Here is a 15,765-nt window from a genome sequence, read left to right on the forward strand (position 1 = left end):
TCCCCACTGACCTATTGTACTCTATGCTACTCTCTCCTCACCCCCACCCTCCTCTAGCTTATCTCCCCATGCTTCAGGCTCTCTGCCTTTATTCCTGATTAAGGGCTTTTGCCCTAAACGTTGATTTCGCTGCTCCTTGGATGCTGCCTGAACAGCTGTGTCCTTCCAGCACCACTAATCCAGAATCTTCATATTTCTGACAGGTGCTAATAAAATTCTTCAAATGCTACATCAGGAAATTAAAATTTTGAATGGATCATTGTATCCAATGGATCAGTGTATATGAGATACGAGAAAGCTCATCCATATCCAGCTAAAAAAATCAGTTAACTCTCTTTCTCATCACCTGTTTCTAGCTGTTACAACAAGTACTTAAAAATCCCTCACTATGTCAGTGCTATTTTATATCCTTCTGTCTACCTCGTTTATTGATCACTTCAAGCTGTTCATTGCTTCCAAACATTTCCCCAGGCCTTAAATGACAATAGAAGGTATTAATCAAATTGCAGCTTGTTGGTGGATGTAAAGTTTAGTTTGGACCATGTGGATAGTTGATGCAAAAGTCTTGTCTGTCCTTGTGAAGCATGCATGGTTGACGATGTTATTGTGTATATGGTGTAGTGAGATTGAAGTAGGGAAATAGATTTCCCCTAATTGTCCCTTGAGAATGTGACAGCCACAGTGTTGTTGGGAAGAAAGCTCCATGACTTTTATCCAGTGACAGTGAAGGAATGTCATGTGGACATAGAAATCCCAAGAGTTAAATCAATTTGCTCCCAAATTCACCAAATTCCCAACAATTAGTATAAAATATGAATTTATGCAACATTCTCGAACCTGTTGCTTAAAAAAATGGATTTCCACCATTTTCAGAACAGTGAGGAATGAATCTTGAAAAGACACGCTAGAATGTTCCTTATTATTTTTCCAAGGTGTGATTTTAGTCCATAATTGTTAACAAAAGATGTTATATTTCTAGCCTACTGTATAGGTTACTGACCTGAAAGGCAGGTTTATTGTTCAATTGAGTGATTTAAAATGTTCAGCAGTTGCGTACAAACATATGAGAACTGAACGTGTCAGTGCTAGAAACTGTGGCTGACAGCTTTGGGAAATGTTGCTGTGGATATTAAATATTTTCAGCCTCATGAAGTGCAAAGTGCCAAGGTTACTTTAGAAGCGAGTAATTCATTTTCATCTGATGTTTTACAATCCTGGCCAATGTCTGCCATGCAATGCAATCATCAAAAAGCATTCCAAGGACTAAAGTTCATAGTGCTCCTTGATAATTATGACCGAATGCTACAGCATGATCAGACAGTGTACAGATAGACACATTAATCCACTCTTCCACCATTAGCTCAACCTCAAGATATGGCTCCTGCAACAATAAAAACAATGGTCTGTCTTGTGCAGTTTTAAGAAGCTACGAATTATTGCCCTAACCCTTTCGATTCCACACAGTGTGCTCTTACAGACCTCTGCCCTACACTGAAATATTGTCAATTTAAGTCCAAGTACCCTATCTGGGATAAAAGTTAATTACTTGTCAGTCAGCCTTTCCAGCACTGAAAATTCATTATTATTAATTACAGTAACGATTTTATTATTAATTCATTACAATTAAAATTAATTTGGTCTGGCATCCCATAACATAGATTTTAATAGTCATTGGAATTGTAATTCTTTTCCTCATTTTTTCCTTCTCTCTTAATCAAATCTCTCTTTCTCTATCTACAAATATTTTTATACAGAGGTAGACAGATTCTACATTATTGAGGGAATGAAAGACTATAGGTGGGACATGAGGAATGTAGAGTTGAGGTTAAAATCAGGTCATCTGTGATCTTATAGAAGGGGGGAGCAAGCCCAAAGATCTGAGTGGCCTCCTCTGGTTCCTTGTTTGTATGTTTGTATTTGTGAATAAATGTTTGATACTTTTGACAGTGTCAATTTTAGCTCTATGTTATTTTTCCCCAACTGATGTGTTCTTTTAAAGTGTCCTAGCAAAACATTTGGAGGACTTGAATCAACAAAGGACTTTCCTGATGACGTAATTACATTTGCCAGAAGTCACCCAGCCATGTACAATCCAGTGTTGCCCATCAATAATCGCCCAATTGTCATTAAGACGGATGTAGATTATCAATTCACACAGATAGTTGTTGATCGAGTGGAAGCTGAAGATGGACAGTATGATGTCATGTTCATTGGAACAGGTAATAACATTGAACATATTTAGCTCAGCACTTTGGAAAAGTACACTTACATTCCCTTTTACTCATAAAATATGCTTAGATATTGAAGCTTCACTGCAACATGAGTTTGAAACAGAAACATTTTGGTTCAATCAAAAAATGTTAAGCATTATTTGATCAATTAGTCCCATATGAGCACTCACCCCCTGCACAGCCTGGACAGAACGTTGCAGCACAAGTGCAATTGTCTTGCAATATGCAGGACACCCACAGTAAGCAGTATGAGCTAACTAGTGGAATGCCCTGTCCATGCCAGTGTTGCCAGTCCAGACTTTGGGCATAGAATGTCATTAAAAATACATGGAGTTCTCTAGATGGTAGATCCAGCCCTCAAAACAGAATCAAACTCTCACTGACATTGCATGAGGTGCGTTATAATATAAAGCATCCAGGTATAACTTGAAATAGATATTGTTACAATTCCTTTTAACATTAACCTCTTTGACATTAGGGGGTTTGAACCCAGATCATAGAATCCCTGCAGTTTGGAAACAGGTCCATCATGTCCACACTGACCCTCCAAAGAATCATCCACCCAGACCCATTCTCCCTATTACTCAACTAATGAACCTCACCTACACAGCCCTGAATACTGTGGGAAATTTAACATGGCCAATTCACCTAACCTGCACATGTTTGGACTGTGGGAGGAAACCTGGAGCAAACACATACAGACACGGGGAGAATGTGGAAACTCCACACAGATAGTCGCCCAAGGCTGGAATTGAACCCGGTCCCTGGCACTGTGAGGTAACAGTGAAAACCATTGAACCACCGTATCACTCCAGATCTTCTGGTGTAGAGATAGGGACACTACCATTACACCACAAACCGCTCAGGCTGCTGTGACAAACTGTTCAAACTCCATTCTCCCAGTTTATGATTTGTCTGAATTGGTTTGTTTGTCTTTACTTGATTATTTAATAATTATATCATTCTCCATATCAAAACAAAGTGATGCTACACCAAGGTTCCAGCTCAGTTTGCACATACAGACCAATTAAATAGTTAATTCCATCAAAACTATCTGCACAACTTTGCAACAATGAACAGGGACAATTCAGTGAGCTGAATGTTGAAGGTGAAGTCACTGCATTTGAAAATAATCAGGAATGCAATTTTACAGCTAGCCTGGAGGTGAGATCAGTGTAAAAATGACCTTAGGCATTGTGTTCGAAAATGTGTGCACTGCTACAGAGAACTTGTCAATGTAAAATCTTTAACGTATTCAGCTTTGGTATCAGATCATGGCTTTCTGCCAACAGCCTGATTAGTTGTCCTGAAGTTGAGGCTCCATATTTTTTCCCTGACCTCACACGATTGAAAAATTTTAACAATAAATCAAATCAAATGATTATTCCAGAAGATTAAAGAAAGGACCAGATTTTCATTTGAAAATACATAGTACATTGCTGATAAAAAATGTCTAAATTTGAATAATACTGTCCAGATGATTTTTTTTTTAACCCAGGAGAGGTGCAATATTTCTGGTGTCAAACTCTAACTATAAATAATGTTTCCTTGAGATAATTCATTTCATAAAAATAAACACAACATTATCAGATAGAATTAATCTGAAAAGACCCATCTTTTCACTTTGGGCAAATTGAAAGACTTTCAAAGAAAATTTGGGTTAATTACCAGGCCAATGATATGTTAAAGATTGATTCCTGTCTTTGTTTAATTCACTTTCTACTTTTGGTTTAACAAATGCAAATAACAATCTATTCTCTTCAGACCACATTTTTGTTAAACTGTTTTATAAAATGCCTATTGTATAAAAGAAGTTATAAACAGAGACCTATAACATTCAAGGATGGACTTCAGTCAGCTCCTAGAAGCCTTTCAGATGCAAATAATTTCAGTCCTCAATATCTTTCTCGGACAAGAGCCGGGGAATATGAAGGCGTACAAACCAATTGGATCCCAGTTTTGATTCTCACTCAGAGTGGAAGTTGATAGTTTTATGGTGGGACTAGCCTAGTAAGTGCAGAGGAAGGTTAACTGAATTTCAGTGGTCTTGGTCATTTACCATTCATTCCTGCTGTAGCGCATACATGTATCAATATGAAGTCAGGGAATTATCAGGCTTAACTGGGATAGTCCCTGCAATAACATTATCTGCTGACAACCATTCGGGGTTCAAGTGTGGGGAATGCCTAGATTGAATAATGCTGATTGAACTAAATGCTATCTTTTTGGAAATAAAGGAAGAAAGATTTAAAAATCTCTTCAATCACTGGACTATCAAATTCAATTTGATCGTTTTCAGTTTCTCAATGCTCTGAATGCTGTTTTGGTGTGGTATCTACATCAGAAGGAACAGCACAAGTTGATCACACATTGCATCCTCCACAGCAGTAGGATCTTAAACAAAACTGATCATGGTTCACCTAATACTTTAATATTCACTTTCCCCCCAACTTGTTTCTATTTATTCCATTCTTACCAAGGTAGAAGATTGAGAGTTCAACCCTCACTTCAAACATGAGCTGAAATTGACAGTAAACTGTAGCACTATTATTCATTTCTGTCATTTATTGTCATGTGCTCTGTATAATTCCGTCAGTGGCATGAGATCAAGAACTTATTAGAATGATCAAATGGAGGGAGGATTGGAGAATAGGTGTCAATATTGAACCCATTCTTCAGCCAGCAGTGATTTGAGCTTCGCTCCTCACTAGAAGTACTAGAACAATGATAATTCAGCCTTCCACAAGGATAAGGAGAATGTACATCTATTTATGCTGCTGCATAATTTAAATTAAAGAACTGTGCAACAGTTTGTTTCTCACAGTGACTAGCAGAATGGTGAGAAAAGCATCTCTGGAAATAAAACAATGAAGTACATATTTGAGGAAAACTGGATGTTGAGTGTACTGAAAGCAAGGTGGTATATTCTAATGAACCTTCTTCATCAATCTCTATCAAATATTAAAATAACATTTAATATAAAATGCAAACAGAATAATAAACTAAACTGTGTTTTCTATCTCATTCCCTTAAGATGTGGGGATAGTTTTGAAGGTGGTTTCTATTCCCCGGGAGACCTGGCACGATCTTGAGGAGGTTTTACTTGAGGAATTAGCAGTGCTGAGGGTGAGCATTCTTAGTTTTCTCATTAAGCAAAAGCTTTCTCTTGCAAAAGGCACTAGCAATCCACCTGTCATCCTATCTCTGCCCTTCGGTGTATTCCTCAAGGAGGTCACACCAGCCATGACAGGATGACTGGCATTTGTTGCAAACACGGAGGCTGATAGTATCTGATTCTACTCGCAGCTTGACTTTTCTGATCTCTGGCTGATTTCTGATTATCTGATGCATGTTTAAAATTTAATGAGTCTCCCATTAGTGATCATCCCATTGCCTTCAACAGATGTGATTCAACAAAATCTGCAGTTAACCCTGGATCTAAGAATATTTACATAATCTCCAATTCATGGAAAAAAATTACAATCATTTTCTGAGATAAGGCAATTTGATTTTAGATAATTACAGATTTCTGTTTTATAAAAGTAATTGGAAAAATGCAGGCAATATAGTTAGACTTTAAAAGTATTTTCTTTAATATACAGAAGTGAAAAGGGAAACTGATGTAAAGCAGTAGGTAAGGAACAATAGGAGGTTATTGTACATGCCTTAACTTTACATGTACTGCTCATGAGAATTTGCTCTCTGTTTGCATTTTGGCTTAAATTTAATGACCAAGTCCTCACATTGACAAAAAGCATTTGTGACAGGGAGCTGAAGAAATTGGATGAATATTTGGTGTTTAAAGCAGAATTTGATTTTTCACCAATAAAAGATAAAACTACACTTGACTGGCGTGAGCCTCCTGTTTAAACTCTACAACACAGAATGGTCTGGAAGGAGAAGCTGTTTTGATGAATGTCCTGTGTAAGGGGAGCTTCCTGTTCACTGCTGATAGTTTTATGCTGAGGGTCCACTGAAATCTGGGCAGAATATGCCAAAGCAGCACGCAAATTCAAGGGATTTAATGCATTGATGAGGGAGACTCACAACTGTTCATAATCGCATTTTCTGTGATCTATCTTGCGTGTTCATGATTCAATTTGCATAAAACAGGCCTGTTTTAAAACATGGCCTGTTCCTGAAGAAGGGCTTATGCCCGAAACGTTGATTCTCCTGTTCCCTGGATGCTGCCTGACCTGCTGCGCTGTTCCAGCAACACATTTCCAGCTCTGATCTCCAGCATCTGCAGACCTCACTTTCTACACGCATGGATGGGTGACTGTATCCTGAGATCAATATTGCTGCATTCTCCCGATCTACTGGAGAAAAATCAAATTATTTTTCTCAATAGAGAAGTACTAATTGGAATATCATCAAATATTTGATTGACAGAATACACCAATGAAACTATTAAACAGTTCTATATGATATATTTTTTAAAAGCAATTTTCTGTGACTTTTTAGCTTTGAATAGGCAGAGGTCTGCTCACTCATAGAAAATATTTATTTTAATTATAAAAAGTCTAGCTTTTAGCTCTATTAATAAAACTTTGGGTGACCACTCTTAAATACAAAGAGTACTCTTTTAATGAGAAGAAAGAAATGATTATACTTTTTTTTACAGCATGGAGAGAGGCTGTTTGGTCCATCATTTTGCTCCATTGGCTAATTCCATGGGTTTATATTCTTACCTTGGTAAAATTGCAAATTATTTTCATGGGAACTTGAAGCGCATTTCACCCACACAATCTCCCAATTACACCCAAAGCAGAAACTCAATGAAAATATCTTCCATGGGTAACTGCATCATTAAACTTCTCGAAATGAATTTGAAGGAAGAACAAACTTTTCTGTTTCTAAAATGAGCATTAGGCTATTAAGCTATAAATAACCATGAATCATTAAGTGACTGAAGATTGAATTTCCTGTGTTATTAATCTAAATGTCAACAAAATGTCACCAAAAAATTGTTACTTGCATGATTGGACAAGCATTTAACTGATGGGCTTTCTGTTTTCTTATCTTGGATCTGTATTGTTAAATTGTCCCCATGAGGTCAATAAATATTCCAATGAGCAATGACTGTGATATTTCAAACCTTTATAATGAGCTAAAAACAGAAACCAGTGACATTTTCATTTTTATCTTACAGGAGCCAACACCTATCACAACACTGAAAATTTCTACAAAACAGGTGAGATCTAGTTCAATATTGTAGAGGTAGCTCTGCTATTATGCATCTTTCATTAATGTGAATTGGCTGTGTTGCGATTGAGAAAATAGGGAATGCTTTTCTAGAACTTTTAAAACTTTTAAAGTGTGTGTTGGTCATAACATGAATACATCGCCAACACGTTAAGTGTACTTATATTGTGCAATTTTTGTATAGCGTGGGCTTGCACAGGAACACAACGTCATGTATTAGCAGAACCACCTGTCCAGTAAACAAGCTGAATGCTCCAAACGATAGCTGGAAGTCTTCCTGATTCTGAGGCAGGAATCTTCCTCACCTTCACAAGGTTGTTGGTGGGTCATGGAATAAACGGAGTTGGATCATCAGATGACAAAGGAGTAGTGCTCCAAAAGCTTGTGATTTCAAATAAACCTGTTAGGCTATAATCTGGTACCATGTGACTTCTGAGTTTTTCCAAGTGAAAGGAAGAGGTCAATGGATATTCAGGTAAAGAGCAGCTCTGAGTACAGACAATGTTACCCAGCCCATATCCCTGGCATGTGCAACAATAACCTGCATTTATATTTTACCTTAATTAGTAAAATACTGGAGTCATTAATCAAGTTGGAATTCAAACTCGATTTGTCCTTGATTGGTTGACAGTTCTCAGTAATGGCAGATTTTCTGAAATACATTCACATTTTTACTTAGGTTTCCATATTTCAGATAATTTAGATGTTTTATTATCAATGTGATAGGATTCACTATTGAAATCTCTTCAAACAGTCCAGTGCACTGGCCTGGCCTCATGCTGTGAGTTCACAGGAATTCAAGCTTTGCTGTATGAATAACAGGATTGATGCAAAGAACATGTCAGGGTATTTTGAGAAAGAAGTGCACAAGCAGGGAAAGGGAACTTGTGGGTATGATATTCTTAAATCTTCAAAAGATGTTTCATAAGATGCCGCATCAAAACACAAAATAGGAGCTCATGGTAGGCAGTTATATATTAACTTGAACAGATGATTGGTTAATTAACTGGAAGCAGAGAGTTAGGGGAAATGGTTTGAATTTTACATTTATTTGCTGAAGTGTCAGTTTTGTTGTGTTTCTCATGAACGGTATTTCTCTACAACAGCCAGTGAGATCTCTCACTGTATCTTAGTAAACTCATTAATGACCTACCCTGCCCTGATGGCTCCCCCTCTGCAAGATTCCAACATTCTATGTTCCCAGAACAATTCTCCACTGCTGGAATATCCCAGAATGGACCAGCGTTCCCTCTGTCTGTGCATTATGAAAATCTCAGTGTGCACCCAGACAATCACCATCAGTCCGGAGCTGACCTACAGAGTTCCCAACATTTTTCCCAGAGGTGGAGACGTTGTCAGCGTTCTGCATCAGAGGTCCTACTGGATGGAGTGGTGCAAAATCAGATGTCCATTACCTACTGCACTGCCTCTGGAGGCCACAGCACCACACCATGCCATCTAATCTGAGGTTGACCCTGGGTCAGTGCAATCTCAGCCTCCTGGAGGAATGCCCAGCTTTGTAGGATGAAGATCAATGACCTTCTCCATTCCACCAGCCCACATTTTCTCACTGATATCTCACCCTCACTCTGCTCCTGTACCCACCTCCCAACAAGGCTCACGCTCTACCCTTATTATCACCTATAATATCCACCTTCACTCACTCTCACCCACCTCAAATCCCAACACTACTAATCCTACATACCCTCATTGCTGTCAACTCACTGCCTGTACACAGTGGTTAGCACTGCTCCCTCACAGTATCAGGGCCCTGGGTTTAATTCCCGCCTCGAGTGACTGACTATGTGTAGTTTGCACATTCTCCCTGTATCTGCGTGGGTTTCCTCTGGGTGCTCTGGTTTCCGCCCACAGTCCAAAGATGTGCAGTTTAGGATGAAAATGGCCATGGTAAAACTGTAGTGGATCAGAGAAGTGGTACGATGGCTTTTAGAGGCTGGCACATGTCAGATGGCATTGTCTGTGGAAATTGGGTGCATATGGCCAGTGCTAATGCCCTGAGATGTTGGTGCCCAGTTTCAAACATAGAGTGTCCTCCCAGCCAGCAGTGAGCTGAGGTTGGGAGGGAGCCACTCTGACTGCCATATTCATGATTCTTAATGTTTGATTTACTCTCAGCAGGTGGTAAGCTGCACATTAATAAGGCAAGGTGTGCAGTTAATAGGGTCATTAACAAGCAATAATTCTCTTTAATAAGTAAGAATCTCCTCTCAAAGCCTGGAACTTAATTAAAAGCTGAGGCGAGTTGCTCCCAACAATGAGAGAGGCCTTCAGCAGACATTTCCCATCGTCCTGCCATATTTCTCTCTCAGGCCCCTATCATAGATTCTGCACAATTAGTTCATTGTGGGTTGACAAACAATAACACACAATGGGGATCAGCGCTGGGGTTTCAACGACTTGTTAATGAAATTTATCTGTGGATGAAAGGGTCAAACATATTGGAGCTAAATTCACTGATCACTCAAAGATTGCAGGCAAAGTAATCTGTCACAAATTTATAAGGAGTCAACAAAAGGATATAGACAGGTTAAGTGACTGGGTAAAAATTGTAAAGTGGAGTATAATGTGTAAAATGTAGCAGAAAGAGTAGGAAAGCTGTACAATATTTAAATGGAGAGAGATCGCAGATCTCCACCAAGTCAGAAGTCACACAACACCAGATTTTGGTCCAATAGATTTATTTGAAATCACAAGTTTTCAGAGCATTACCCCTTCATCAGGTGAATTCTTTAACTGACTTCACCTGTTGGACCAGAACTTGGTGTCATGTGACTTCTCACTTTGTCCACCCAGTCCACCATTAGCACCTCCACATCAGATCTCCACCAGACAGAGTGCTTTGGGTTTCCCAACACAAGAAGGGTTAGTATTGTCTACAGGTATAGCAAGTAATCACAAAGGAAAGTGGGTGTTTATTGTAAGAGGAATGGAATACAAAAGAAAGAAAGTTTTGCTACAATTGGACACATTCTTAGTCAAACAGTACCTAGGATTTTGGGTACAGTTTTGGTCCCATCATTAGAAAATATTCACAACGGATCTCTGGTATGAAGAAGCTTGAGTCTATATCCATTTAAGTTCAGAAAAATGTATAGTGATCTTATTGAAACATAAGATCCTGAGGGGGCTTTCATGGGGTGGATTCTGAGAGTTTGTTACCCCCTTTTTGAGAGAGATGTGAATGAAGGGACAGATTAAAAATAAAGCCTTTCTCATTGAAGATGTAGAAGAGATTTTCTTTGTTCTGAGAATAGTTAGTCTGTGGATTTCTCTTCACAGAATTCCTCTGATATGGCATGAGGACATTGGGCCCATTGTGCTTTTTGACTGATTATCTTCTGCCTTTTCCCTGTAATGCTGAATATTGCTTCTATTTAAAGAACCACCCAATGCCCCTCTTGAATGCCTCCATTAAACCTGCCTCCATCAGATTTCCAGACAGTGCATTCACCTCCCATTTATTTAATGTGTCTAACACTTTAAAACTGAGCACTCTCCTTCTGAATCCTTTCACAAGCAGGAACAGCCTTTTCCTATCCACTCTCCCGCAACCTCTCAAGATACTGCAAACTTCTATCAATCTGTCCTTAGCCATCTCCTCTCCTCTTCATAGAGAGCAGTACAGGTTGCTGTATTCATGACTGAATTCGACAGGTTTGTGAATAACACGGGGGTTGAGAGTTTTGGGAAAGTGGAATTGGGACAATAATGAAATCAGTCCTGGTCTTAAATAGCAGAGGAAATGGATGAATGGCCGCCTGCACCAAATTCTTGAGATTTTCTGTTGGTGTGTGATATGATTTTTTTTTAAAGGACCTGCAGGATTACTAAATGAGAATGGATTATGAAACTCAAAATAGTACTTGGAGTCTCCTTGAATAAAATTAAAGGACAAGAAAGTAGAAAATCTCATGATTAATAATGTGTTAGGAGCCTGACAATAGCTGAAGGATGTCTGATGATGTTTTGTGAGAGTCAATGTAATTGAGGAGTGTTGAATAATACTGAGGAATTTTGAATGTCTTTTACATTGTTGGGAACGTACAGTGAACGTCTGTCCACTGCAATTGTATTCATGAGGCACTCAATTTGCAAGCAATTCATTAAGATGCTCATGAGGGCATTGTATATAATGGATTTATTTTGAATGAATAAGAAGTGAATGATTAATAAAGTATAACAAAAAGGACACTTGAGGTCAGGTGACCATTGTTTTATGTCATTCAGGCTAGTAAGCAAAAATAAATCAATTAATGAACATCTTTTCAATCAACTGTGTTCAGGAGTTTTGAAAATGTGTGGAAATGGGAAGAGATACAAAAAGCAAATGATTGTAAGGAATGTGTAGCAGTTTCAAGGGGATGATATTTTAAGATGAATAAGGAATTACCACTGAAGTATACCAGGGACCGATTGCAAGAGGATCAGTCAGGGTCATGACAAAGCGGTGGCATTGGCGATAATGAACTGCATGTAAAATATTTTAGTAATTAGGAAAGGAACAGGGCAAAGGTGTAGAGAATCAAGTTGAGAGATCAACCCTGTTTCAGTGGAATGTGTAGGAGGACATGCCAGAAGCAGCACCAGACATACTTAAAGATGAGGTGTTAGCCTGGTGAAGCCACAAACAGCACAATTTTCATGCTAAGCAACATAAGCAGCAAGTGATAGAGCTAAATGACCCCACAATCAATAGATCAGATTCTTCCTGTCGGAAAGATGATGTTGATGTTGTGAAACTTGAAAAAGTTCAGAAAAGATTTACAAAGATGTTGTCAGGGTTGGAGGTTTTGAGCTATAGGGAGAGGTCAAATAGGCTGGGGCAGTTTTCCCTGGAGCATCGGAGACTGAGGGGTGACCTTATAGAGGTTTATAAAATCATGAGGGGCATGGATAGGATAAATAGACAAAGTCTTTCCCCTGGGGTGGGAGAGTCCAGAATAAGAGGGTTTAGGGTGAGAGGGGAAAGATATATAGGAGACCTAAGGGGCAACTTTTTCACGCAGAGAGTGGTACTTGTTTGGAATAAGCTGCCAGAGGATGTGGTGGAGGCTGGTACAATTACAACATTTAAAAAGGCACCTGGATGGGTATATGAATGGTAAGGGTTTGGAGGGATATGGGCCGGGTGCTGGCAGGTGGGACTCGATTGGGTTGGGATATCTGGTCGGCATGGACGGGTTGGACCGAAGGGTCTGTATCCATGCTATACATCTCTATGACTCTAAACTCTGAAGTCCTGCCACTTCCAGTCATAAATGATGGTGGACAATTAAACAACTCACTGGAAGAGAAGGCTCCTCAAATACCTCCTATCCTCAATGATGGAAGAGCCCAACATATCAGAGGAACATGACCTCTTCCAGTGGCCCCCAGCAGAACAGATACCCATTTTCAGCCAATTATATTCAGTCCATGTGGTGTCAATAAACGGTTGGAGGCACTGGATGCTGTAAGGACTATAGGCCCTGTCAACATTCCTACAATGATACTGAAGACTAATGCTCCAGAACTCACCACTTTCCCCTAGCCAAGCTGTTCTTGTACACTTACAACACTAGCACCTACCTCTCCAGGTATGTCCTTTCCACAAAAAGCAGGACAAATCCAGCCTGGCCAATTACTGGCCCATCAGTCTCCTGTTGATCATCAGTAAAGTGAAGGAAGGTGTCAGCAACTCATTTTTGTGACTTAATTCTCTGCATCAGCATCTGCAACCCTTCTGACAGGGCCATCTTGGTTTTTGACTTTCTTGTTGTTTATCCAAAAGCAAACACAGATGAGCGAAGGTGACATTTCCTACTCAGCTCTCATTTTTCTTTCTCCTGTCACCCTCCAACTATGTCTCACGCCAATATTTCCTCTCTTGTTTTCAGCAACAACTGTACGTTGGCTCTGCACTCGGAGTCTCCCAGCTCCCATTACATCGATGTGATGTTTATGGAAAGGCATGTGCAGAGTGCTGCCTCGCTAGGGACCCCTACTGCGCCTGGGATGGCTTCTCATGTTCCAGATATTTCCCCACTGCCAAAAGGTAGGAATAATTTCAGATGGCTTTGGTATTTGCTCCTTTCCTGGTTGGGAAAGTGATGCTTGCAAGATGTGTGTAGCACAAAACCTCAGTTGGAAACCTTCATAGCAATGGTAAATATTTATATGAGCAGTGAGTGAGGAAATACCAGGCAGATGGGCACTGCTGACAGCAGAAGTACAGCACCAGGGTGTCAACATAATTACATTTGGCAATATGTCACAATCCTGCTCTTAGTCCCTTTGTGACAGCTATAATTCAGTAAACCAATTGTTCCCTTTCCATGTTAAAAGAAGCGTTTGCAGGCGAGAGTATTTTGTTTCATGATCCAGTATTTCAGCTGCTCATCATCATAGCATCTAAGACAGATTCCCATTCAGTGACCAAAGGAGAGTCTGGTATTCTCAAATTCTTTCGAAAAACTCTGTAGGGATTGAGTTTTATGTTTTTTGTGAATCTATGGGACGGCTCTATTACTGAATATTTCCTATCTGATATTCTTGCTACATAGCCACAAAGGCCCTAGATTGAAATAAGAAATTCAGAGTCTTGATCTGTGCATGTCCATCCAGGCTTGAATCTTAAATTCGCTAACAGCACTTACCATGAACATAGATCTGATCAATCAGAATCATAACTTCGTTCAAGAACTCAAGCTAAATAATTCATCAACAGAAGAAAAATGTCAATGTCTAGAAATATTCTTAAAAATCACACAACACCAGGTTATAGTCCAACAGGTTTACTTGGAAGCACACTAGCTTTCGGAGCGTTGCTCCTTCATCAGGTAGTTGGGTTAGGGTTAGACAACCACCTGATGAAGGAGCAGTGCTCCGAAAGCTAGTGCTTCCAAGTAAACCTGTTGGACTATAACCTGGTGTTGTGTAATTTTTAACTTAGTACACCCCAGTCCAACACCGGCATCTCCACATCATTAGAAATATTCTGTACTTCAAAATGTTGAGCAAATGGAAATTACTGATATGCCAGCTCATCATTTAAAATTCCATTTTGAGGAAACGCAACTCTTTTTACCTCTTCCAGACATATCACTGACCTGAGGAACCTACAGGTGCTTGTGAAAGTTTTATTTCTGTCAGAGCAGAGAAAAGAGTCCCAAAACAGTAATAAAATGTTTTATATGTACTAAAGGTAGTTGTGATGTTTGGCAATGCACCTCAAGGTCACTATGATCTCCTGAGACTCCTTCACAGTCAACTTCAGGGACAGTGTGGAATTTCTTAGAACTCTGTTTGTGGTCAAGCAAGTGATGTCTGCACTCATACCCACTGCTACATCTTTAACACAACTCAATATACTGTGGCTCTGAAGATGACCAAATGAGCAACATTAATTTTCCAAGTGTCAGTGATTGAGTTGCAAGAATATTGTACTGCTCTGAGGTAGTTACCTCATTAACTCATTTTTACAATTATAAAAGTGAAACACAGTGGATACTGGAGATCTAAAATAAAAACAGAAATTACTGGAGAATCATAACAGATTTGGCAGCATGAAGCAGAGGTAACATTTTGAGTCTAAAGTGACTCTTCTTCAGAACTCTGAATAGCCATCATATCAGACTCAAAATGTTAACTTCGTTCCTCTTGCAACACAGATTGCCAGATTTAATGATTTCTCCAGCACTTTTTGTTTTAATTCATTTTTATTATGAATTTCATTAGTGCTCACTTTTACAAGTTTCACAAGTCTCATACTCCTTGTGCAAAAACAATCCTCTTTGTGCTAATTTATAACAGCTATCCCATCATTATTTCCTTCTGTGATATTGTGAACAACTTGCCCAGACCAATTATGGCAATACCCTTCAATATTGTGAAAATTGTGACCATGAATTATTTGCATCCTCAAAGATGACTTTGTTAGAGAATCATTTTGCATCCAGAAGAGCTCAGCTGTTTCAGTTTTCTCAGAATGTTTATGATATTTGGACTATTCAAATTCATTATAATTCTGTTAAAAATCACACAACGCCAGGTTATAGTCCAACAGGTTTAATTGGAAGCACACTAGCTTTCGGAGCGACGCTCCTTCATCAGGTGATTGTGGAGGGCTCAATCGTAACACAGAATTTATAGCAAAAATTTGCAGTGTGATGTAACTGAAATTATACATTGAAGAATTGATTGTCTGTTAAGCCTTTCATCTGTTAGAATACAGTGATAGTTTCACTTCTTTCATGTGTAAATCACAAAACCCTTTTTTTTAAAGTTGCATTCTCGGGTTAGCTGTTAACAATGGTGATAACTAGACAAT

General features: G+C 39.1%; 1 protein-coding gene across 4 annotated transcripts in view; it reads left to right on the top strand.

Annotated features, from left to right (window-relative positions):
- Window positions 1-15,765, top strand: part of sema3ab (sema domain, immunoglobulin domain (Ig), short basic domain, secreted, (semaphorin) 3Ab) — a 412,514-nt gene that overhangs the window by 363,220 nt on the left and 33,529 nt on the right. For all 4 annotated transcript variants that reach the window (XM_043714215.1, XM_043714218.1, XM_043714217.1 and 1 more), the window contains 4 exons: window positions 2,000-2,219; window positions 5,266-5,357; window positions 7,384-7,425; window positions 13,334-13,491. In XM_043714215.1, coding sequence (XP_043570150.1) covers window positions 2,000-2,219; window positions 5,266-5,357; window positions 7,384-7,425; window positions 13,334-13,491 — 512 coding nt within the window. The remainder of the gene's footprint in view (window positions 1-1,999; window positions 2,220-5,265; window positions 5,358-7,383; window positions 7,426-13,333; window positions 13,492-15,765) is intronic.

This window comes from Chiloscyllium plagiosum, chromosome 23, assembly GCF_004010195.1.
Source record: "Chiloscyllium plagiosum isolate BGI_BamShark_2017 chromosome 23, ASM401019v2, whole genome shotgun sequence".
Classification (NCBI taxonomy): domain Eukaryota; kingdom Metazoa; phylum Chordata; class Chondrichthyes; order Orectolobiformes; family Hemiscylliidae; genus Chiloscyllium; species Chiloscyllium plagiosum.